Source organism: Lagopus leucura, unplaced genomic scaffold (assembly GCF_019238085.1).
Source record: "Lagopus leucura isolate 7727_CA_CO unplaced genomic scaffold, USGS_WTPT01 Super-Scaffold_73, whole genome shotgun sequence".
NCBI lineage: Eukaryota > Metazoa > Chordata > Aves > Galliformes > Phasianidae > Lagopus > Lagopus leucura.
In genome coordinates, this window is record NW_024962252.1 from 24,298,761 (window position 1) to 24,321,842 (window position 23,082).

A 23,082-nucleotide genomic window follows, 5' to 3' on the forward strand; every position below is an offset into this window, starting at 1 on the left:
AGGGACAAAAAACATTTTGTATCCCTTGTTTTAACTTGTTTACTTAGTGTGTTTCTCAAGATATTTAGCTGTACCTGTGGAAAAAGGAAGCAGTTTTCTTCCTAGATTAGTATGAATGAAGATGCTTCAGTCTATTTTCTTCTTGCTGTGAGTTACTCTTTCTGCAAAAGCAGATTCATACAGTATTAGAATAAGCCAGATCTGAAGTAGAAACCGATAAACTTTACAGAACTCCATTAAGTATGCTTGTTTTGAGACAGAGTTCAGCATCTTCCCTTTCCGCTTCCCTGTAAGTCATGGGTTGAGTATTTCTTGCCCAGCAGATAGTGACAGAACTTCTGGGTGCTCAGCTTAAAGCCCCAATAGCTTAAATAGCACCTTGTGGTGTTTCCCTTCCTGCTTACATTAACAAGAGCAGTGGGAGAACATAATTGATGTGTATGTATATATATATATTTTTTTGCTTCCCCTCCCCATCTCTTTCTAGAGAGAAGACAATTAGGTGAATTCAGATCAGACCAAAACATTTGCATATTTCTCAGTGAATATATCTGGAATCTTGGAAAGAAGTGTTCCTCTTTAGTGGAGCATCTTTGGCTTCTTTCTTTCCCTAAATTACTACTTCTGATGTGAGAAGATTTCCTGTTGGGCAGAAGTCAATGTTTAGTTTGTTGCTATGGAAAAAAGATATGTTTACTTTTGTCTCGTGTTTAGGGATGTGGTATGAAGAGATTTTTTTTCCTCCCTCCTCAGTGACAGAGGTGGCCTTCTGTCCATACAGATCCATAAGGGGAGCCCAGTCTACCTAAGCACCTTGTCAGCAGTTACTTTCTCTAATGCAGACAGTACTGCAGTAATGAACAATCAGTTGACATCAGTGTACTCTTGTGCTTCTACCAGCAGTACTAATGCAAGTGGGCAGCATTGCAAATTGTCTTAGAACCATAAAAGTATTTTAAGGAGGAGAGTAGGACAATAAAAACAGATATGAGGTGACAACATTGAGGTTAAAATGTGCTTAGTGTAGAACACGGCTTTTGGAATAAGATGATGAGATAAATCTGTTCCCTGTAGTAGTCGTGACACAGTGAGGAACTTAAGGAGAGCTGAGGCCTTTTCAAGATAATAAGTGAATTTGCAATCTGGAAAAAGCACCAGCTGGGGCATAATCATTCACTGAAATTTCAGAGTACTGCTCCTTCCGTGTATTGCAGGTCTATTTGGGTTGTAGAATTATCTCTTTGAAAGCTGTCTGTCTAGTCACGTAGAATTGCTACAGTTGTCCTAAACACATACTTGGAGCGATGGGATTCAAGAAGCATCTTTTTCCTTCCAAGTTTCTGTATGACAAACTCCCTTAGAAGTGAAAACAAACCAATTATCCCAGCAAGACAAAGAGTTTGTGGTTATCACGTGCATTTCTTGTATTTGTCAAGTTCCTGATAAGGTGCACAGTAATTTTTAGGACTGAAGCTCATGCAAGCAAGTGGGATTAATAATTCCTTTCTTTTGGTAAACAGAATAATAATACTGGGAAAAAATGCATACAGTAAAAACTAGTTTAAAAGTGTTACCATGGCAACTGGGATTCTCTTGCTTGTAAGTCTACTATGAAGAGCTAAGAATAAGTCAGATTGTTCTCATCAAAGGCAAAGTCTTGGAATGGCTGAGGTTGGAAGGGACCTCTGGAGATCACCTAGCCTGACCTGCACAAGCAGGGCCATCATGAACCACTTTCTCAGGACCATGTCCAGGCAGCTTCTGAATATCCCAAAGAAAATACAACCTCCCTGGACAGAATTAGCTTAACTGAAACTTAAGTTTAAATTCCTCAATTAGCTCTTCTTTTTTTATTTTTTATTTTAGGAAGGAGTGGGTGGATATGTAAACATAAATGCCAAACATTGGCATTGTTTTAAAAATATATGTATTTTTAGAAATGTATAACCCAAGTGATTTCTTAAGAGAGTATTTCAACCTTGTAAGGTCATAAAGAATAACTGGAGCTGTATTCCAGTTAATAAAGTCACAGCCAGAGGATTGCTGTGTGTACTGGCTGATATTTGTCACTTAGAGCAGCTGAGTTTGTTTGAAGATGTAAGCTATTTTTAATAAGACCTTATACTGTACTTGCAGTTCAGATAGGTAGTCGTCATGGGTAACATGAAGCATGTTAACCTAAAATACCTTAGCTTTTAACAGAAGAGTTTTCCAAGCTGGTATAAAATCCACAGAAATGCTTAAGTTTTGAATGCAGGTCTTCTAAAAATTTTTCTTTAGAAGAATCCTGGAAGCTTATTATTACTATTAACTTTGAACTATTCAAATAATAATAGCTTGAATATGTGAGAGATCTGGAGAAAATTTGATGCATACAGAATTATACCTTGGTTCCAGATCAGGACACGGTGTGCTAACCATATAGAAGTTTGACAGATTTTTTTTTCCCCCTCAAATAGCTTTATTAATAATAAAAACAGCAAAACAGAAACAGGCTTTAACAACAAGCCTATGAAGAAAACTAAAACTGTTCATGTATGCAAGGGGAAAAAACTTGATTCACCGCTCATGGAAAGTGCACCTGTAACAGATCCAGCAGTGAAAGTTAAATGGAAAATAAGAATGCTGAAAAATCCAAAAGTGGAAAGTTGAAAGAAATACAAATTGTTTCATATATTTCATCTCCATTTAGAAGCTACTGACTGAACACTTGGAAGCAGAATGCAGTGTCAACAAAGGGGTTTCTAAGGTTCTGAACATTACTGTTAGTCTCATTTTAATGTGTTTTTGTAAGTGAACTGTGCACATTTCAAGCAAGCTTTGTGTTAATCTATGTGCACTCACAAGAAAGAGAATAAAGACAATGCCAAATGCTTGAAACTGCACTATTTTTTTTTACTTTGCATATTTCCAGTGGTCTTTTCTCTTTGTTTTTCTTACATCTTCCACCTTCAAGCCTATCCTTTGAGAGAGTGTCTTCCACCACCATCCTTCTGTTACAAATGCTGCCTTTCTTATTGGGTAGGAAGAACTATGAACGTTCCTTTGTCTCTTCTGATCTCTGAGAATCCTTATGACTGCATTTCTGGCTGCAAGCACTCTGGCAACAAATGGTTTTCCTGTACAGATTAAGCAACTGATTACTCCTCTCTTTTTTGTCCGTGGTGTCTCTGGTAAGGTAACTATTCAGAAGTGACAGAATTTGTTCCAGGGGTAGGGTGAATTTGGTGTTAAGAGAACTCTTCTTTCTCAAGAGTAGCTGGAAACTCCACTTTCTCTGACCATAAGACAGGTTGGCATCACACTTCTGTGATAAAAGCCACTGTGCCCTGTGGTCCAGCAGCAATATGTTGCATTTCAGTTATGTTTCACAGGGTTCCTTCAACCTTACTTACATACTGCTCACAATATAGAAGTCACATTCTTGTTCCTTGAACAGCTGCTGATTTTCAGGCTGGATGGTTTCCACAGTGGTGGATATGTGTAGAAGGGTGCCAGTTCTTCAGCCTTTGCACCCCAAGGCTTTTCTTGTATCAGCACCTTGCTTTATCTGGTGAGCACATAATTGTGGTATTCAGCTCAGGATCTTCATATGTGGAAAAGCTGAAGTCCTAAAAGGGAATTGAGAGTCTAAATATTTCATTGATATGATGTGACATTTTTAAGGAGACTATAAATTATTAATGAACAAATATTTCATTACCTATATAAAAGCAATGTATAATTTTGTGATTAGTGTATAATGCTCAGTATTTTTTGTTTCTTCAGTGTTTTTATAGTCACATTTTCTTGAAATTGCCACTGAAAGATTGTTGTTACTGTGAGACAGGCTTAATACTGTTCTTTTTTTTTTTTTATACTTGATAACTACATGGTGTGAACATCAAGACTATTTTCACATTTAAATGATAGGTAAGTATGAAGTGATCGGTTTTCCTCCTTTCAAGAAATAAATGCTGTTTAGACATTTTGAGGGAAATCATGAATCTCATTTCCTGTTTGGTGATTTATTTATTTATTTTAAATATAGCTTCTCATTGCTCTCCATGTAACTGGAAAAAATAAATCACTGAACATTTTTTAAAGTGTTTTCTGTATTAATGGAACTGGAAATGTGTTGCTACTGGGGGCTTACTGTAATACTTTTCTGAAAGCTGATCGTGACAGAGAAGTTTTCTATTTCAGTGAATAGAAGCTGAGACACAAATGCAATATTTGTCTCCTGCTGGTAGGAGTATTTTGTTGTATATGCTGCATCTTTGGTTTTGAGATGGTTTTGTGTTTGGTTCTTACATATATTTATGCACTGTTAATTTCTTCTCATCGTACTTTTTCTTCCTCTTTTCTTTCACATTATTTTTTTTTTTCCTTCAGATAATTAAAAAAACCTCAAACATTTTTTTCGTATACTTCTGTGCTTTGCTTTTTTGAACTCCTGGAGTTATGTCCCCATAAGTAGTTTCCATGCTATCCCATGGGAGTAAGAACTGAACAAAATATTCATTAGTGATCCTCTAGGACCTAGACTAGAGGACCTATGACTAGATGGGTTCCGTAGAAGAGCTTTTCAGCAGCAGGAAAAAGAATTTTCAAGTTGTTTTTTTTTTTTTCTGGAGTATCTTTTGCTCGAAGCAATAGGGAGAGAGGACATGAAAGACTGATACCTGTTTTTGTTACTCAGACTGTGCCAAGAGTGCTTTTCATGTTTGCTTACTGAGTTTGGTTTGCAGGGCATCTGGAAACTCTTTGGTAATATCTAAAATCCCAGGCTCTGCTTCTTCTGCCTTCTGAAAATGTCAGTTGAGTTCCCCGCAGTTAGGTCTTTCGTTGTGAGTCAGTTGGTGCCGTTCAGTTTTGGCTTTGTCTGAATGTTAAAGGGGAATGAAACTAAAACTAAAATAAATTTATAAAAAAAAAAAAAGGTTCGTGTTAGGTATAGGGAAGAATTTCAGTACTCTGAAGGTGGTTGGACATGGAAATGGCTTCCTAGTGAGGTGGTTGTTGTCCCATACCTGTCAGTGTTCAGGAGACATCTGGACGATGCCCTCGATAACGTGCTGTAACTTCTTTGATTAGCCCTGTTAGACGTGGTCAGGTGGTTGGACACAATGGTCTTTGTTCCCTGAAACAAACCCACAGGTTTTCTACCAATCAGAAGCAGTGCTATTAGGATTGAAACTCAGTACCAGAGTATGTTTTTCATGACTGAAGTCATGGTCAGGATTCGATTTGAAACTGTGCATTTGATTAAATCTTTATAAACTTTAAGCAAATAGTATATGTCCATAGTATGTGGAATATAGCAGATTGCTGTCATGTGATGCTTTCAATATTAAAAATGTTTATTAATTTGTCATGGATGCTTTGAAATGCATTGTGATATGCTGTTATTATTTGCCAAATCATTTATATATTTTTGATTTATTTGGGAATGCAGACTCAGAAGGGTACATTATCGCTTGTGGAAAATGTAAACAGTTTAAAATTGAGTGGACTGTGTGTGACTGCTCCGGTAAATGGGGCACAGCAAGAGGTTGAGCAGACAGGGCTCTAGTTTTGTCTTGTAGCACTGAGATGATCACGTGCGTTGTTTTTCCACTTCACTGCTCTAATATCTCTTGCACGTTTTAACAGTAATCTTTTGCCATAGGCTGGATGTAGCACAGTGAGAGCCTCTTGTCATCTGTCCCTATGCACCGAGGCATCAATTTCGTCTAAGATGAAATAAAATGATAAAGATTGTACACTGCTCTAAGTAAAATAATTTCTTAGCAGTGCAAATGTAATAAATGCCATCTGAAATACAGTTTGTATGTTTTTGAAGAAGATAGTGTAAAATATAGTTGAGATTTTTGAGTGATTTTCTTTGTTAAATAATAATAAGTTCAAGTGTAATGTTCTGTTCAACTCTGACTCTGTTAGAATTCCTTACCTGGCCTAGTGCAAAAGAGTGTGGGTAAAGGAGAAAATATTATGTAATGCAGTTACAGTAATAAGTCCTTTCTATATATATATATTTTTAAACGCCCTGAATTAATGAGAATAAAAGTAGTGAAAAATGTTTTGGAAGGCAGAAATCTACATGCATTTCCTTTCCTGGGAATCAGCGGTGGTACAGATAATACGTCCGCTTAAATTTTCTATGTGATGTCCACTTCAGTTATCCCTATGAATACTTTGAACCATCAGAAATCTCAAACTCAGAATTGTTATACTAATGTCTGCATGAAACTTCTGGTTCACAAATGTGTTACTTCCTGATAGTTTTGACTTGAAAAACATCACCTTCCACAGCAGCTGTCAGTCATGAGTAGTTCTTGGGCAGCAAGCACATATCGTGTGATTTTTGCATGGAAGCAGAAGGAAGGCAGAAATGGGGCATACTTTTTTGATGTATATAAATGTTTCAACTACACATAAACGTAACTTTCACATTTGTATTTCAGGAAAGCCAGGTGCTGAAACTCTTCTGGATGAGGAACGTATAAATCCAGTGAATTACTCAAGCCAGTTACAGGACTCTGGATGTGATGTGTCTAATGACTATGCATTCGAGTCTTTAGGGATAGCTTCTGATTTCCAAGACCTTGAGCCTACTGCCGACACATCTAAACACTGGTTGGAAATAGTTCCCTCACTGAATTTTTGCTGTTCTAGCAAGGAGGAACCTTTGACTGTCCCAGTGCAGTTTTTTCAACATCTGCTTGAAATAAGAAAACTGTCAGAAGGAGGAATGCTGCAAGCAGACTTCACAGAGCTTGAGAACGATTCTTTCACTATATGCAATTCATTGTCTCAGCTGCTTGATGGGCTAACTGTTTTTTACAACAGTCCTAAATTTCCAGTTTCAAGTTTTCTTACTGAGGCAGTTTGTGTTTTGATCAGATTAATAGCTGACACTAAATTATCTAATCATGTTCTGAAGAAGTGTTTCAGGAAGCTTGAAGAATTTATGAAAAATTTAATTCAGATTATTTTAAGAAACAGCAATGTCAATAGGGTAAGTTTTAAACATCTTCCATCTTTTCTATACCACTTAAGTGTTATTAATATTATTATTATTAATATTATTAATTATTAATACTCTTCTGGTTTTATACTTTTTAAAATACTGTCTTGCTACATTTTGAAGAGTACTTCTTATGGGTGGTTTTTGTGGTTGTTTTTGTTGTTTTTTTTGTGGCATGGATGGTAAACGCTGCAAAGCAGTTGGAAAATTTCTGCTTATGCATGCAGATTCTTCTGATCTATTCTCAAGCATAGGACTTTTAAACTGTTAAAAAAGCACTAAAAGAAATTGGTAGAAGAAAAGAGACAAAAGCAGGTTGTTTGTCTCTTGCTGAGTATCTACTCAGAAAATACTCAGAAAATCATGACCATATAATTTTTATTATTATTCTTTTTAATGCACCTAGATAAAATGTTATTTTGCTTCAGATCACATCTGTAACTCTCTAGACATTTGCAGAGTTGGGTTGTAAAAGTAAATCAGCAAATGAGTAAAGAATACAGGAGTGGCACATCCATGGCACATAAAGCAAGTAGGACTGAGCAGCATTTTGTCTATATTCATCACTTTTTATTGTTCTATGCATCCCCTTTAAGTTTCATCTTCTGGTTTAAAAAAAAAAAAAATCCCTAGTTTTTCTTCACAGTAATTCTACTGTATGAGTTTCATTGTCTGTCTTAAGATTTTTATTTTTTTTTACTTTGACTTTTAGGATAACTTTAAACAGACGTGGTGGTGGAATTGTTTGAGTGTTAAACATCTCACTGTAGTGTCTACATAAACATATATACACCCATGGTAATAAATGTAGTTTGTATTCATGGAATCTGAAGAGTGCTGCCTGGATCTTAGGTGTCAAGAAGACACCTTAGGTGTCTGTTGTAGGATGAGCTCTCAAGTTGCCTTGAGCAAAATGAGAGGTTGGACATCTGTGCCTGTAGATAAAAATGTGCATTTGTCGTAATTTAGAATGAATCCCTGGGTCACTGTGTGTGTGTAACTCAGAATGTAAACATAAAAAACTACCCAAACAACCAGAACCCAAAAAAGAGCAGCATTACCAAATTAAAGGAGAGGAGGGGACATGGATGTGCCTGGATTTTGTTTAGAGGTAGAAAAAGTAAAGCTTTCTGAAATAAATGTGTTATACGGAAGTTTTCCAGGGCTAGAGTCTTATGTCGCTAACACAAGGATGCTTTATGTTTCAGTGTCACTGTAGTGTGATACTTATTTTTTCTGTAGATATGTCCCTACTCTGTATCTTGAAATGATGTTAGCATGCTTAATGTTTGTGTGATATCAAAAATAGCCATGCAGGTGTGTCTCTTCTTACCTGTTTGAGCGATCACAGAATACAAAGAGAAGACATAAGTTCAGTAAGGTCTGCTTCATAGTTGATGTCTGTTCTTTCCACTTGTTCCTTTCCTCCACTTAAACTGGAATTTTATAAATAATAGAAAATAAAGTTAATTTTAGATGCAGAACTGAGAGGCTCTCCAAAAGGGTTTGTTGATTGGAGGAATCTAGGGGGAGAACAGAGCACAAAGAGAAGGTAAGGGAGAAATGTTACAGAAACATACAGAAACAGGTAAGGGAGAAATGAGAGAAAATATCCTGATTGTTATGGAATGTTTCAAGTCTGCAACGTGCTTTTAGAAATCATTCAGGAAGAGTGGAATATGCCCACATAATTTGCAAGTGGCATCTTTCCTCTAAATAACTTCACTAAACAGATGGCTTTTTATGAGATGTTTTATATCTTGCTTCTACTGCAGTATTGACTGAACAGTCATTCATGTCAGCAGTCAATACTTCAATCAAACAGCTTTCAAAGTCTTGAAAAATGTCTAGGACAACAATTAAGGGATAATCCTGATAATTTCCAGATATCCAGGGGGAGAGGAAGATGTGTGTGGTAACTGCAATGTTTATAAAGATTTTTCTGGAAAAAAAAAAAAAAAAAAAAAAAAAAAAAAGTATATTTCCACAATTTTGATTTGTTTAAAATGAGCTAAAAATGGAGATAAACATATAAATTCCAAATTAGTAGTGGAAGTTGTACAAATAATTCTTCACGTGCTGTGTAGCAGATACCTCCCAGAGACACTTCATGCTTCACTGTTAATCATCACTGTTTACTCAAATGGTGATTGAAATATCAAGATTATAGGTTTAAAATAAAATTGCCATTAATTACGAGGCTGTCATCTGAAAAGAGTGGCAAACTATGAATTTTGGTCCCAGGAGGATGCTTAAATGCCTGCAGTATAAAACCATTACGAACTGTGTTGAATCTAACCCTACTAGCTGTCAAAAAGCGTTTGTACAGCCAACCATCGGTGCAGCTGTAGGATCTGACGCAACTTTCCCTTTGCTGTCCTCACCTATAAAACTGTCAGGATCTGTCAAGGAGGACAAAGAGCTGAACGAAACACCTTCAAAAAGTGAACAAAGACCCAAACGGCTGTGGATTATGCTGAATGCCTCATCTTCAGAAGTAATCTCAGCATTTTGCAGAGTGAATTAAATAGCGTTAAAAGAACCTTTGAGAATCGTAGGAAAGATAATTATTTCTGCATTAGATGTAAAGAAAGAAAAACAGCAGTAAGATTACTTGCTTTAACTACCGAGTCCCATTGTTTGGGAGGTTTCTAATTATAAAGCACTGGAAGTGCTTCAGGAGCCAGAAAGACATTTACCTAGAGCTTCTTTGCCTGGATTCAGTTGTGTAAAGATGTGCACTTTGGATAGAATTTTTGACCTGAAACTACAGATAGACACAAAGCAAAGAAAAAACATCTTTCATTTAAGATAAAGAGGTAGAGTAAAAGGAAATATTGCATAAAATATAAAACCATTTAAAATCAAAGAACTCCAATTAACCTTTTGAATTTCCCTTTTTTATTTTTCTTTTCTCCCTCCCTCTATGTACAACTGGCAAACAGTCTTTTTGCAAGGAGCCATCTGGAAGTATCTAGAAGGGGTCTTAATTCATTGCTGCTAAGGATGAAGAATGAATGTGCTGAGGATAAATCATCTGTTAGAAGACTTATCTTTGCTCCTTCTGCCAGCATGATCACACAACCCTGTTGTGCTGACACAGAAAAGCTTGTGAGCATCTTGTATCTAATTCTTGTACAAATGAGCTCTCACACTGTGAAATTTGTGACAGTCACTGCTATCTTTGGATCAAGCTCTTATCACCCATTTGTGAATCTTCATCACTGAGACTCTTGGAGTTTCACGTGAATGTGTTGCTGTTGGTGTGTTTGTTACCTCTCACTGTGCGAATTGTTCATTCAGTTAAGAATCACTCCTCTATCAGCGGAGCCACTGTCCTATTTAGACAGATTCTTTGCAAGTCCTGCTTTGTTGCAAAGAGAGTAGTGCAGTCCACTTAAAAGAAACCTTTGTTAGACTGTGCTGTGTTCTGGGAGCCATCAGCTGTACTTTTCAAATGTTCTGTTCTCAGTACCTGACAAAACAGACATTCTTGCTCCGTGATAGTTGTGCTGTATAATCTTAGCCCCAGCAGAGTAGAAACTTTGCTTCTTCTGATGAGATAGAAAGCAAAGGGATGTTTCTTCTGTTTAATCAGTCTGTTTGAGAATTGACAACAGCTATCTCACTCCCCTTTCTCAGAATCATACTAAATGAATGTACACCGTGCCTGCTTTTTTGTCCTTTTTTTTGATCTGTCCAGCTCTAAGATGCATTACTTACTCTATTTTCCATGGTGCACTGGAACTAACACTCCAGTCTCCTGTTGTACAACAGTCAGGGACACTGGGAATTCCAAACTCCTGCAGTGTTCAGAATGCTGTTTGTTTCATGTTTCTAGGGAAGGTTTTGCACAGCTCCTTGAAGCAGAGCATTTCTGAGAGGACGCTGAATTCCTTTTACATGGAAAGCTTCCTGGAGCCTGCCTGCAAATCTGCTGTGGGGAATTTGAGCTGGCTATAATTTCATAGCATATGGAATTAGCTTTAAAAGTCAAATCAATGTAACATAAATGGAGTTACTTTGTACATGTCTTACTTACATCCTTTGTATATACAGCTGTGCAAATCATCAAACCAATTATTGGCAAGTGATTTAGAGTGAGTTCAGTACTTTGGAGAGAACTTTTTCGTGTTGCTTCCTTCAGTTGAACAGTGTTCAACACTGTAGAGGCCATATACTGCCATGGGGTTCTGCATTACAAAGGATCGATGTGATGTGATCCCTGGTGATGTCACACTAGTTTATCAGCATCTTGATGTTCACTGCTCTAGTTGTCTTCCATTAGGTGTTGCTGATAGTGTAATTTGAAGTGTAGCTAATGCTTCAATTATGTGCCAGAAGATCCTAGCCTTCACTATGGGTTCCTTATGGAGAACTGTGCCCGTTTTTGGACCTCTTGTTTTAAGGACTGAATGAAATCACTGAAATAGAAGGCAAATTCTGCATTGCTTGAAGGATTCCAGACTGCATTTGTGCTGTGTAGGATTCTCAGACTATACTATTTTGTAGTGCTTGGTTTTGTTCAACAAATATGTCACCCATCCATCACCCCCACTCTTCTAATCTCTTTCAAACAAGGCCCAGAAAGAAAAGAGCCCCATTTCAGTGAACCGTGATTGTTTCCTGCTTCTTTGCTCTATTTAACACATCAATACTGACAAAAGATGCTGTCAAGAGTCACGAATTCCTGCACCATTTAACAAAATGAAAAATGTTATTTGCTGTTTCCTTCCATTTTCTTTTTTTTTTTTTCTTTTTTTTTTTTTTTTTTGCCCTTGTACGTTGAGAATTGGCTACTCTATCTCTAGGTAGCTGTTCGAAGTTTTTTTGTGTGTTAAAGAATATCTGAAAGGACGCTGAGACATGAACAGTTTGTAGAAAATGTATCCTGTTTGAAACTTTGCCCATTTTAATGTTCCTTGTTTATGTTCCATCTAAAAGTCTTCATGAAGAATTTTGCAAAAGTTCAAATATTACTAATAGTATGTGTAGTAGAAAAGCAAATGGAAGAATTCCTGGTAGTCGCTTCATGCTTTTATAAGAAAGGAGTCACAAACATTGATGAAAATTCCAGGTTGGAAATGTAGTACAGCGAAAAGAAGAAAAAGGGAAGTAATTGAATCTTATTAGCAATTGTGTTATGAAATATATGGAAGTTTGTTCATGCATTTGAAAAACTACCATGAACTAGAACCAGAGTTTCAAATCTTTTCTTATCTAGGATACAACTTGAATGATTCTTTAATGACTGAAATTGCCAAGTAGAGAGCAATCTTATAATTTTTGGTGGTTTAAATATATGGAGCTGGCAGTAAGTTCCCCCAGATGAGTATGGTTTGCAGCAAGTTCTGTCAGCAACTGCCAGGACTGGACTTTACTCCTCGGTTTACAAAAACCTTGCCTGCTCGGGGGCAAGTAATAATTAAAAATAGTTTCTCATATCACCAGTGGTTCTCAAGTATGAAACTAGTGAGTTTCAGTTTTCTGAAATTAATTGAGTTCAAAGGGGAGTATCGTGGCTCTTGAGAAACCGTGCGTTTTGGTTGGCCAGAGAATTTTGCATACATAGTGGAACAGCAGTTCATTTACATGAATATTAGAATGCGTAACTGGAATTTTATGGTCTAGTAAGAGTCAATGTTTGAATCACTTGATTGTTGAATTAAATTTTCTCAGCAATCTGTTGTCCTATGTGGAGAGCTATTTAAGTCAAATGGTAATCAGAGTCCATTGTCTTGTAAATCGCTACAGTCTAAAGCAATCACCAGATTGACTGACTCATTTACTTCAGCAAAGTGGATCATAGGAGTAGCTGAACAGGAATGAATGAAATAAAATTTTGTCTGCCTCTGAGACTTTTGTCCACCTTCCCAAAAATCCTCAGATGATACACGCCATTAACTAAAGCTACAAGTTTTAAAGAGTTATGGGATGAAGTTAGCTGAATATTTTTTTTCCTACCATTAGGACAAAGGTTGTTTGTTTTGTTTTGTTTTGTTTTGTTTTTAATGGTATCCAAAATGGCTGTATTGCTGTAAATACGCATTGAAGTTTTGATCAGTTTTTTTAAATGTTTGTATGTATTGAATAACAAGAACCATAGAATTTCTCTGTTCTTTTGCCTATTTGCTTTTCTTGCAGCTTAAATTTGTCATGCTTCTCTAGGAAATACTTGTGTGCCCAAGTAGGATGAGTGTTTTTCTTGCAGAAATAGGTTAGAAATGAAATAACCTCTATAGAGCCCTGTTCTCTAAATCCAATTGCAAAAGGTATTCCTTGTATAACTTTCAGTGCTTAATTCTGCAGTGAAATCTGCAACCCTGAACAAGGTACCTGTTCTCTTCAATCAATGAATGCTAGGTACTTTGCACTTCTAGTGGATTTTGTGGTGTTCAAAGTTGCTGGCACGTTGTGAGCAGAGGGGAATGAGAGATTGAGAGATAAACATCTGAAATTCATTTTCATTTCCAGAGATTGTCTGAATCTTAATCAACTAAATGAGACGTTGATTTGCATTCTTAAAATTCCTTAACAGTAACCAGCTCACACTATATTTTTTAAAGGTTAAAAATGAAACAATACTGATTTTATGTGATTTTATCCAGTACCTATTTCTAAACAGTCTTCAGATTAAAAAATTGAATCTACAGCTCTTCTCTTCTGGCTGAGCTCACTCTTGTTGCTTAGTGTCTTCTGCATCTTTTAGGGTAGTGCAGGCACCCAGCATCAGCAGACAGGTGGCAGTTCTGTACACTTACAAGCTTCTGACCATTGCTATCTAAGAAGAGAGGATCAAGAGGAGTATTAATTTGCATCTTGCAGACAAGGAAGACTTTGCATTTAGAGCTGCTTATAAATAATCAATAGCTTACTCACAATTGTTATTTTAAAAAATGGGCATCAGCAGCACACATTCACATGAGCGGTTGCTCTGAGATTGTAGTTTGTTGAAGTTAAGAAAACAGAAACACTGTTTTCTTGTTGACAGTGTTTACTGGTCCCAGACTCTTGGATGATTTAGGTGTATAGATGCCTGCTTCTTGAATCGTGGAAAAGGTTCAAATATTGACCCCTGCCAATGTAGCATTGCTTAAAGTAGTGATGAAAAGCAGGATTGCAAGTGTATTAAGTATTTAGCTGGATTTCTTTGTAGATCAATTTCTTGTATGTAGTCTTCAGAGGTACTCATAAATTGTGTGTTTGTGCACCCTAAAGTAATACGTCTTTTCTCTAAAAGCAATGGGGCTGAGGTGCTGTAAGCAAGATGGAAATGAGTACTACCATGTTGTGATAGAATAAGAATTAAATTTGACTGTGATTTACAGTCCTGAATTCTTTTAAGATTATCTAGTTCTTGCTTTGATTTTTGGGATGTTTTTTTTTTTTCTTTAAAACAACAACTCAAGAGATTACCACACTACAAACAAGAAAAAAAACACACAAATCCACAACAGAGTTTATTATATTTGTTTTATCTGATCAACAAGATGTTTTTGTTTTATGTCTTATATTTTCTTGAGTTACATTCAAAATTGGAAAGAAAAAATTTTATCTCATTAAACTGAATGGAAAAAAGTAAAACTAAGCTTAGAATAAAAGACTTGAAGATGGTGTTATTGTGACTATAGGATTTCTAATAAAGCACGTTCTATAATTAAGAGAAAGGTATGAGGAAGCTATTGGGTAGCAGTTTATCTCCATAGCATACAAAGCTGTATGTCACACTGTCCATCAAGAAGGTTTTCAGCCAAAGCTCAGCAAAACAGTACTGAGGTACTGCAATATGAAAAAAAAGAAACTTGCAGCAAGGAAGTTGGTTGTCCTAGCAGAGAAAATAAGTTTTAGAAGAGTTTTAGAAGCATGAACAAGATTATAAAGGAATAAGTGCAGAGGATGGGTTCACAGCAAAGCTTACAGAGCCAATAATATAACAAATTCCTGGATTTGGAAGACAGGAGAAATAGCACAAAGTAAGCTGGGGAGTAGATGAATGACAACGACCAAATTAACAAAAGAAACAACACGACAGTAAGATAAGGCATATTAATGCTCTCTGCAAATAAGTGATTACTTTCAATTGACCTTGGTGATTTAGGCTGAAAGTTAGGATGGATTAAACAAAGTGCAAAGATAATGTAAATTCAAAGGCAAAAATACTGCTTTGCTTTTAGTACCCCATAATTTGACGATACCTGTTTAATTATTTGCCTTTGTCTTATGTTGCCACATATGCCAGTTGTTTGGAAGAAGAGTGCTGTTAATTGGCATGACAGCTGTAAGCAGCTGAAAAAGAAACTAAGGTTCAATTTTCATAGTCACAAGATTTACTGAATCATGTAATTCAGGAAGGAATTATTTTGCTTGCATAAGAACTAACAATTTTGAAACTCACTTTTTGAAACTGAAAGAATTGAAGTCTAACATATTCTAAACATATAGCTGATATTTAAAGGTTTTTATCCCAGTTTTCTGGAGAAACAAGTTTGAGCACTGTTTGTCTTGTTGATCACTCTTTTACTTACTAATAACTTCTGAAAATTATAGCCTGTTTGAAATTGCATGGCAAGAGCAGTGAAAAGTCAAAAATACCTTCCAGTGGGTTTTAAAATTGGCACGTTGCAGGAGAGACCAAATCGATAGGCCTGAGGCAAGCAGAACATTGATACTGTGTATTCATTTTGGCAACACACATCCTTCCCAACCACTGGGAAAGGTTGCTGCGCATCATGAGAAATCATGGGTACAGAGTAGAAGCTGGAGTGTGGAATGAGGGTTATGGGCTAAGCGTCTACCAGACTCCATTGTTTTCTTGTTTCTGGTATGTTTTTTGTCGGTTTGTTTGTTTATTTATTTATTTGAGATCTGGTTTTCTGACTACTTCTGAGAAATCCTGAACAGCGCAGGTTTTATTGCATCTATACCAACTCAAGGGATTAAAAGATTTCTGTTGTTTTTTAATGTTTGGTTGATAGATTTGAGAGCTGAGGAAGTGCTTTATTTTTAATGAAACTACGTACTGTTTGAACTGTTATCAGTTTGAGTGTTTCTAGAGTTTAATTAGCAACATATGAACATCACTTTGAAGAACGAAGTCTTGCTTTTCTTCTGTATTTGTGGATTGCTTTCTAATCTAATATAAATTTGGTGTGTTTTTAATGTATACAGCCTCTGAGGGTTTTGTTTTTTTTTTTAATTCTTTGCTTTCTCCTTTTTTTTAATGTACTAAGATACACCAAAATGCAACAGTGAATCTGTGCTCTTTAATAAATCACTAGCAGGTGGGATTTTTCAGAGACATCAATACTCATATCTCAAGTTCCGTAAGTACCATCATTATAAAATCCCTATGTACTTAATTTAGTAGAGGCTTAGGCTTTAAATTTGAAGATTCCCTATCACTTATTCCTGCATAATTCCTACTAGAAAATGGTAACTCTTGCCAAAGTAGAAAGAATATAGACTCTTTTTTTGAAAGATTCTCTTTCGAGAGTGTTCTTTGGGAAGAGTAGCATTGAAAAGTACTTTATCAGACCTAAGGCAGGCTGTGCTATTTGATTTCTGTCTCTGAATTATAGTTGAATCAATGAGTTTTGCCTGTCTAAGGAGCATGGAGTACTGAATAATGTCCAATGAAAGCTCATTAGTTTGTGAAGGTGTCTTCAGATCACATTTTATCTTTTAATTCCTTTATTTGGTCTCATTTTGCTTTTTTTTCTTCTAGTGATAGCTGCAGGTATTTTGTAATGGAACATTTAACTTTAACATTTTAATCTTGCAGATTTTCAAAGCTATATGTACACAATTTCTGAATTTTCTTTAATGTCGAGATTTATTATTTATCTGTGTCAGCATGAAGACTTGATGCTGATCAGAAAAACTTCACTGTCTTTTATAATTTTCTTGTATTTATGTGGAGATTACACCTAAAGGAGGTGATTAATAGCAAAGATTCACTAACGTTTGATTGTTAAGATTGTGAATGGGAGATTGTCTCATAATGGGCAAATAATAGCCAAGCCGATTGGTTGTATTAGACTGGTAAACAGGCATTACATCAACTATTGACCATTGTGGAAGTAATTGGAAAGCTACTGATTAACGGGTGAGAGGAGGAAGATGCTGGATTGCTTTAGCAGAGTGTGACCATACTGACCCTTAGTCATGAAGAAATTAAAGCTGGGTGATTGTATTTTATTACTTTCCTCAAGGATGTGTACTCTTGGTAGAATTGAAGGCTAAATAACTTACAGGCTATATATATGAAATCTGTATATATTCAGGAAGTACATGAACTTGAGAACTTGAAATGTAAACTGTGATATCCTTGAGATTATAGCTCTGTGGAGAAGCGAACAGTAGAGAATGGGAACCAGTACGAGTTTCACATTGGAATGAATATAGTCTCTACACCATAAATTGCTGGGATACAGTTGAAAGATCTGTGCTATAAATATGCCTGAAGATAATGAGTCAGTGTGGGTGCTTTTTTGCTTCCATAGGCTTATAAAAGTCAAAAGTGTATTGTCTAGGACTAATAGCTATGTAAGTGTCTAGTAAGGTGTTATTAAAGTTGTAACTCTTAGAAACCTTAGCTAATAAATGATAGTTAATCCATTTAAGATGTGAAAATAAGTAAATAAATCTGTAAATTGTATTCTTCTTGAACCATGGAAACCTGAGCACTTCAATGCATCTTAAATGCCATCACAATACTTAAAAGACTGATTGATTTCATGCTTGTGTAAGAATTGCTTTTTAAGTAAAATGAAAGATATAATTAGCAGTGTTTTTGTTGGTAGTAGCAGTATTTTAATAGAAACTGGAACCAGTTGACTTGGCAGGTAATGTTTTGAAACAAGGCAAAAATGTAAATCCATATTCATTGATGTTGAAAGATCCAATTCCCTACTCAAGCAGGCTCAGTCAGGGCAGGTTGTCAGGGGCTGCATTCAGTCATGCATTGAATATCCCCAAGGATAGAGACTCCACAATCTCCCTGGGCAACCTCTATCACTGATTACTATCACAATAAATATAAATAAATATATTTAAATCATATTTAAATAGAAATTCCTGTGTTTTGTCTGTTGCTTCTTGTCACTTCACCAGGTACCATTGAGAAGAGTTGGGCTACATCTTCTTTACTTTTCCCCATCAGATATATACATTGATAAGATCTCTCCAAGCCTTTTCTTCTAAAGCTGAGTAGTTGGAGCTCTATCAGCAGCTTCCTGTGTTTCAGACATTCCAATTCCTTCATCATCATCTTTGTGGGTTTCACTCCAACATGTTTCCTTCTTCTCTGCTGGAGAACCCAGAACTGAACCTCAACACTCCAAACGCCTTTCACCAGTGGTGAACAGAGGTAAAGCTTACCTCCCTCAATCTGCTGGCAGTGCTTCTGCTCTTGCAGACTGGGGTGTTGTTGGCTTATGTCATAAGGACATATTGCTAGCTTTTTCAACTTGTTGGTTTCCAGGAGGTCTACCACTCTTTCTGCTTTTGTATTGTCTTCAAACTTGCAGTGGAGTGCAGTCTGTCCCATCATAACAAGTGTTACTCGTGAAGATGTTAAACAGCTTTGGTGCCAACAGTAAGCCCTGAGAAATACCAATAGTGAGTGGCCTCTGGCAGGATGTTGTACCTCAGATCACAGTTCCCTAAGTGTGGCAAATTGGGCAGTTATTAATTCCTCACACTGTCCACTTACTCAGTATTTCATACATAATACTTCAAAATTTTGTTGAAATGGGTTTTATGGGGGACAGTGTTGAAAGTCTTATTGTATCAAGGTAGGTCGCTGTTCTCCTTGCACCCATTCAGCTAGACATCTAATCCTAGAAGGCTATCAAGTTGTCTGAGCATTCTCTTTTGTAAGTTCACATTGATGACTCATAATTACCTTCCTGACTGTCAACTGTTTTCCTGCTTTTCAGGAAGATTTGTCCCATTCGGACTTGTTAAGTGGTAGTTTAGTTGAGAATGTGAATATATATAGAATCATAGAATCACCAAGGTTGGAAAAGACCTCAGAGATCATCTAGTCCACCTGTCCACCTACAGTATTTCCCCTCTAAACCATGTCCTTTCGTTCAACATCTAAATGTTTCTTGAAGACTTCCAGGGACAGTGATTCTACCACCTCCCTGGACAGCCCACTCCAGTGCCTGACCACTCTTTTCAGAAAAGAATTTTTTCCAAATATCCAACCTGAACTTACCCATAAACTCATAGCCAAACAAAATGGACAAAAAACAGCAGTTGGTCTGAGTACAGATAAGCATAACCTGGCTAGAGGAATTAACTACTTGCAATAGTGCTTTTGAGTGGTTAAGACAAGGTCAGAGTACTGTTTTGTCAGTCAGGAATATCCATCTGCAGTGTGTTAGCTGTTTCAACAGATACTGTGCAAGTGCTACTGAATAAACTGAATGCTGTAGGGGTATAAAGTTTTATATTCATTATATTTAAATTTTTTTCTTTGAATTCTTGCATTAGAAAAACATATTCTAGTAGTGTTATATTAAATGTTTTGTTGCTGTCTAGAGCAGTATGTTACGTAAAGTACAGCATTGTATAATTACTGTACATTGCATTTATGGAAACTAAGAAAATAGATTTTATTTGTTTTAAATGGAAAGGAATAGCAATTATAATTCTCATTTAAGTTCACATAACTCATTTTGTGGTTCAAGAGACATGCCTAAATAACAGCCAGTTAAACAACAAATTGCAAATGAATTGTTTAAACTTGAAAGTCCAATGCATCTTCTATCAGTTTGCATTTAATCAAGTTTATTCTTGATAACTCCATTGACTGAAACATCCAATATATCTCTTAGCTAGTTTATTTCAAATTATTTGTTTGTTCATTTGTCTATCTATGACAAAAATTAGGCTCTGTCTGTGCAGAGTGATCACTCATTTGCTATGACAGCAGGAAGAGCATGATGGCATCTAATGCCCAAGAGCTGCCCCCTGCAGAGTTTGCACCCTTGGAGACATTTCTTTATATGGTGTAATGCTAAACTTAAGAGAGCACATGATTTCTGGGTAAAGCATATGGGTTTTTGTAATGGTATATGAGAATATATATCTCCTATATGCTGTATTTCCTTAATTACATACATAATTTATAAGAAAAAGGAGTTTGATTTCATTCTTAAAAAAAAACAACATGTAGGTCTTGTTTCTGTTTAAGAGATTCATTTGGGGTAAAAAAAAAAAAAAAAAAAAAACAACAACAACAAAAAAACAGGTTTTGAAAGATTACATTTCTTTTTAGTTTCAGGCACTGGATGCTGTGTCTCACACTCTTGTTTTGCTAGGAAGGAACAACACACTTCGAAATTCTTTAATGTCTTTTCTACTGTCAGAACTACAGAAGTTTGCTGAGCAGATGTTGCAAGCTTACCAGGTACTGCCATCTTTTCTTCTGGAGAAAATCCAAGCATTGTTGTTATTTTTTTTCTATATATATTTGTTTCATGGAATGTGGTCAGTTCATCGTTCTACAGAATGTTGTACAGAGTCTGGCTGGGATGGAGTTAGCTTTCCTCACAGCACCCATACGGTGCTGTGCTCTACACTTACAGCTAGAATGTCATTGATTTACAGCAGTGTTTTGGCTATTGCTGAGCAGTGCCAGAATAGCATTTTAGTCAGTTGATCATTCTATAAAATGTGCGGGTTTAAGAATCCTAATTCTACCAGCAGATTCAAAAGAGATATAAAGAAAAATAAAAATTCCGGATAGGCAAAAGTAAAGTGATCAGAGTATATAATAGGCTGTATAGCTTCTAAGATCATACTGTGTAATTTGGAAAATACTTGAGTTAATATTAAGAGTTAGTTGAAATTAATTCTTTAAGGATGTAAATTGTGAGCTATGCGGGCATACGACTTTGGTATCCAGCTGGACCCACAAAGAATTGTCTCTTTTTCCATTTGTACTTGAGATTGAAAGTTGTGTTATTTTTCTTCAGAATTAAATTTGTTGCTTCACATTATATTAATTTACATGATACAAATGTTATCCAGCACTTAAAGTTGTATTTTGTTGATTGTAATGAATAGGAGATGAAAAGGGAAATGGAGTGGAGATAATATATTTGGTAAAATTGATTTTTTAATATGGATTTTTGTATTGAAATGATGTGGAGTTTGAATAGATAGAACCAGCATAATTTTTTTCAAGTAAACTATAGAGTTGGAAAAAAAAGAGAGAATGAGTAGATGTGTCTTTTAAAATTTGGAGAAGATGTGAAATCATGTAGGTTTTCATATATTTTTCATATATTTTTTTCAGTGGTATACATCTAATTAAAAATGGTACAATCTCAGTTGGGAATATGACTTGATCGGGTAGTGTCCTACAAGGGTCAATGAAAAGAAAGCATGCACCTTGTTATTAAGTGAAAAATGAAGTCATTTGTATGTCTAAAAAATATTTATCGTAGGTGTATCACCAACACTGTGGTGCAGTTTAAAAAATATCCTACTTGTTGCTTGAGTAGTCTTTATATTTTTCTGTAAGTCACAAAAAGGAAAGATTACAAAACTGTATTATTTGAAGTTGAGAAAACTAGAGTAAATTAGTATGCTATGATTTTAACCACAAAGAGTTCTCCTTAAGCAGTAGCGACTTGGATTTTTCTAAAGGTAATTTGTTTTTATTACTTGCAGTGTAATTTATATATTTACAGGAAGAAAACAGAAGATTGGATTCGTACATAAATATTAAAAAATTGGTGATTTAATCCTTGAACAATTCCTATACAACAGCTGGCATAGTAAATGAATTTAAAGTCTGTTTCTCAAGGACGGCTTGATGCCCTTAGTTGTTGTGTACAACAATTTTGCAGTTTGTTTTTTAACCAACATAAGCAGAAAGAAATGCTATAAGTGGTTAAAACTTGTGCCAGGAATAGGAGTTTATTCTGTGGAGTTTGTACAGTGGAAAGTCTAAAAGATGCCACAGAGTTTTTCCTCTCTAATAAGTTGTTTTCCTATGTAACCCTTACATAGAACACCTACCATCTATCCTGCCCTTCATCTGGAGGATTTTTGTATGAAATGTCTTTGTGTAAAGAGCTGGCCCAGTTTCAGAACTAAGGAGAATTTCTGGGCAGACAGAAACTTGCATTCAAAAGAAAAAAACGAAGATTCTTTTGATCTGTTTCTTTATATTTACTATATGTAAAAGAAAAAAAAAAATCAGGTTAGCAAAATGCACTTGTTACTTGACTTTTTCAGCTTCAGGGCCAGGCCTCTTTTCAGGTAGACTCTTTGCTACCTATAGGTCTTCTCCTGTTACCTTTTACTTACATTTGTGCTTACTGCAGGTCTTTTCTGTTACCAATACATAATACAGATTTCCAGATTTTATGCTTATCAGAAGGCTTCACAAAATGCCTCCCACCTTTAACATGAGATGTATTTTCACTATTGTGCAGAGGGAAGCATAGAAAATTTTCTGACTTAATGAATTTTAAAAGCTTAATAACTTAATGAGGTTCCTTTTTACCCCTTCTCTAAACAGCACTTTCTGTGCACCCCTCTGAAGATTTTTTTGGATCATCTAGTTCTCTCACATCCGAGAATTTAGAAATGTGTTTCCATAAAGAAAGTTTACTGCTCTGCTTCTATGTCCTTCCACTGTTAAAAATCTGCCTTTGTTCCTGAAGTGATATACCCTCTTTTATGTGTTTATTTCTGTTTTTATTTTCTTCCCAGCAGTGTTGCACAGAGGTGATGAAGGCATATTGCCTTCTGATTAAGGAATTTGTGTATTTATATTTTTCCCATCTAGTGTTAATAGTGCTTCCTGGGAGTTTAATTGACCTTGATCAACCAATTGCAAACTCAGGGCTGGAAAAGGAGTTTCATATAGTCCTACCAAAGCTTAGGGTGCTTTCTTTCAACTCCTTTTAAAACATGCTGCCTTTAAGTATCCATCAGAAGAATAACTGAGTTTCATATACATAGGAAATCTCCAGTGTTTTAGAGTAATAAAGCAGTCTGGAAATGTTCATTGACAGCATGGAGGTCAGACTTTGTCTGGGAAATGG

The 23,082-nt window shown here is 35.9% G+C and overlaps 1 protein-coding gene across 1 annotated transcript in view; it reads left to right on the forward strand.

The window, feature by feature from the left end:
• The window catches only part of MEI4 (meiotic double-stranded break formation protein 4), a 75,084-nt gene that overhangs the window by 15,224 nt on the left and 36,778 nt on the right, over positions 1 to 23,082 (forward strand). The window contains exons 3-4 of the mRNA XM_042862274.1: positions 6,447 to 7,000; positions 20,298 to 20,429. Of these exons, the coding sequence (XP_042718208.1) occupies positions 6,447 to 7,000; positions 20,298 to 20,429 (686 nt within the window). The remainder of the gene's footprint in view (positions 1 to 6,446; positions 7,001 to 20,297; positions 20,430 to 23,082) is intronic.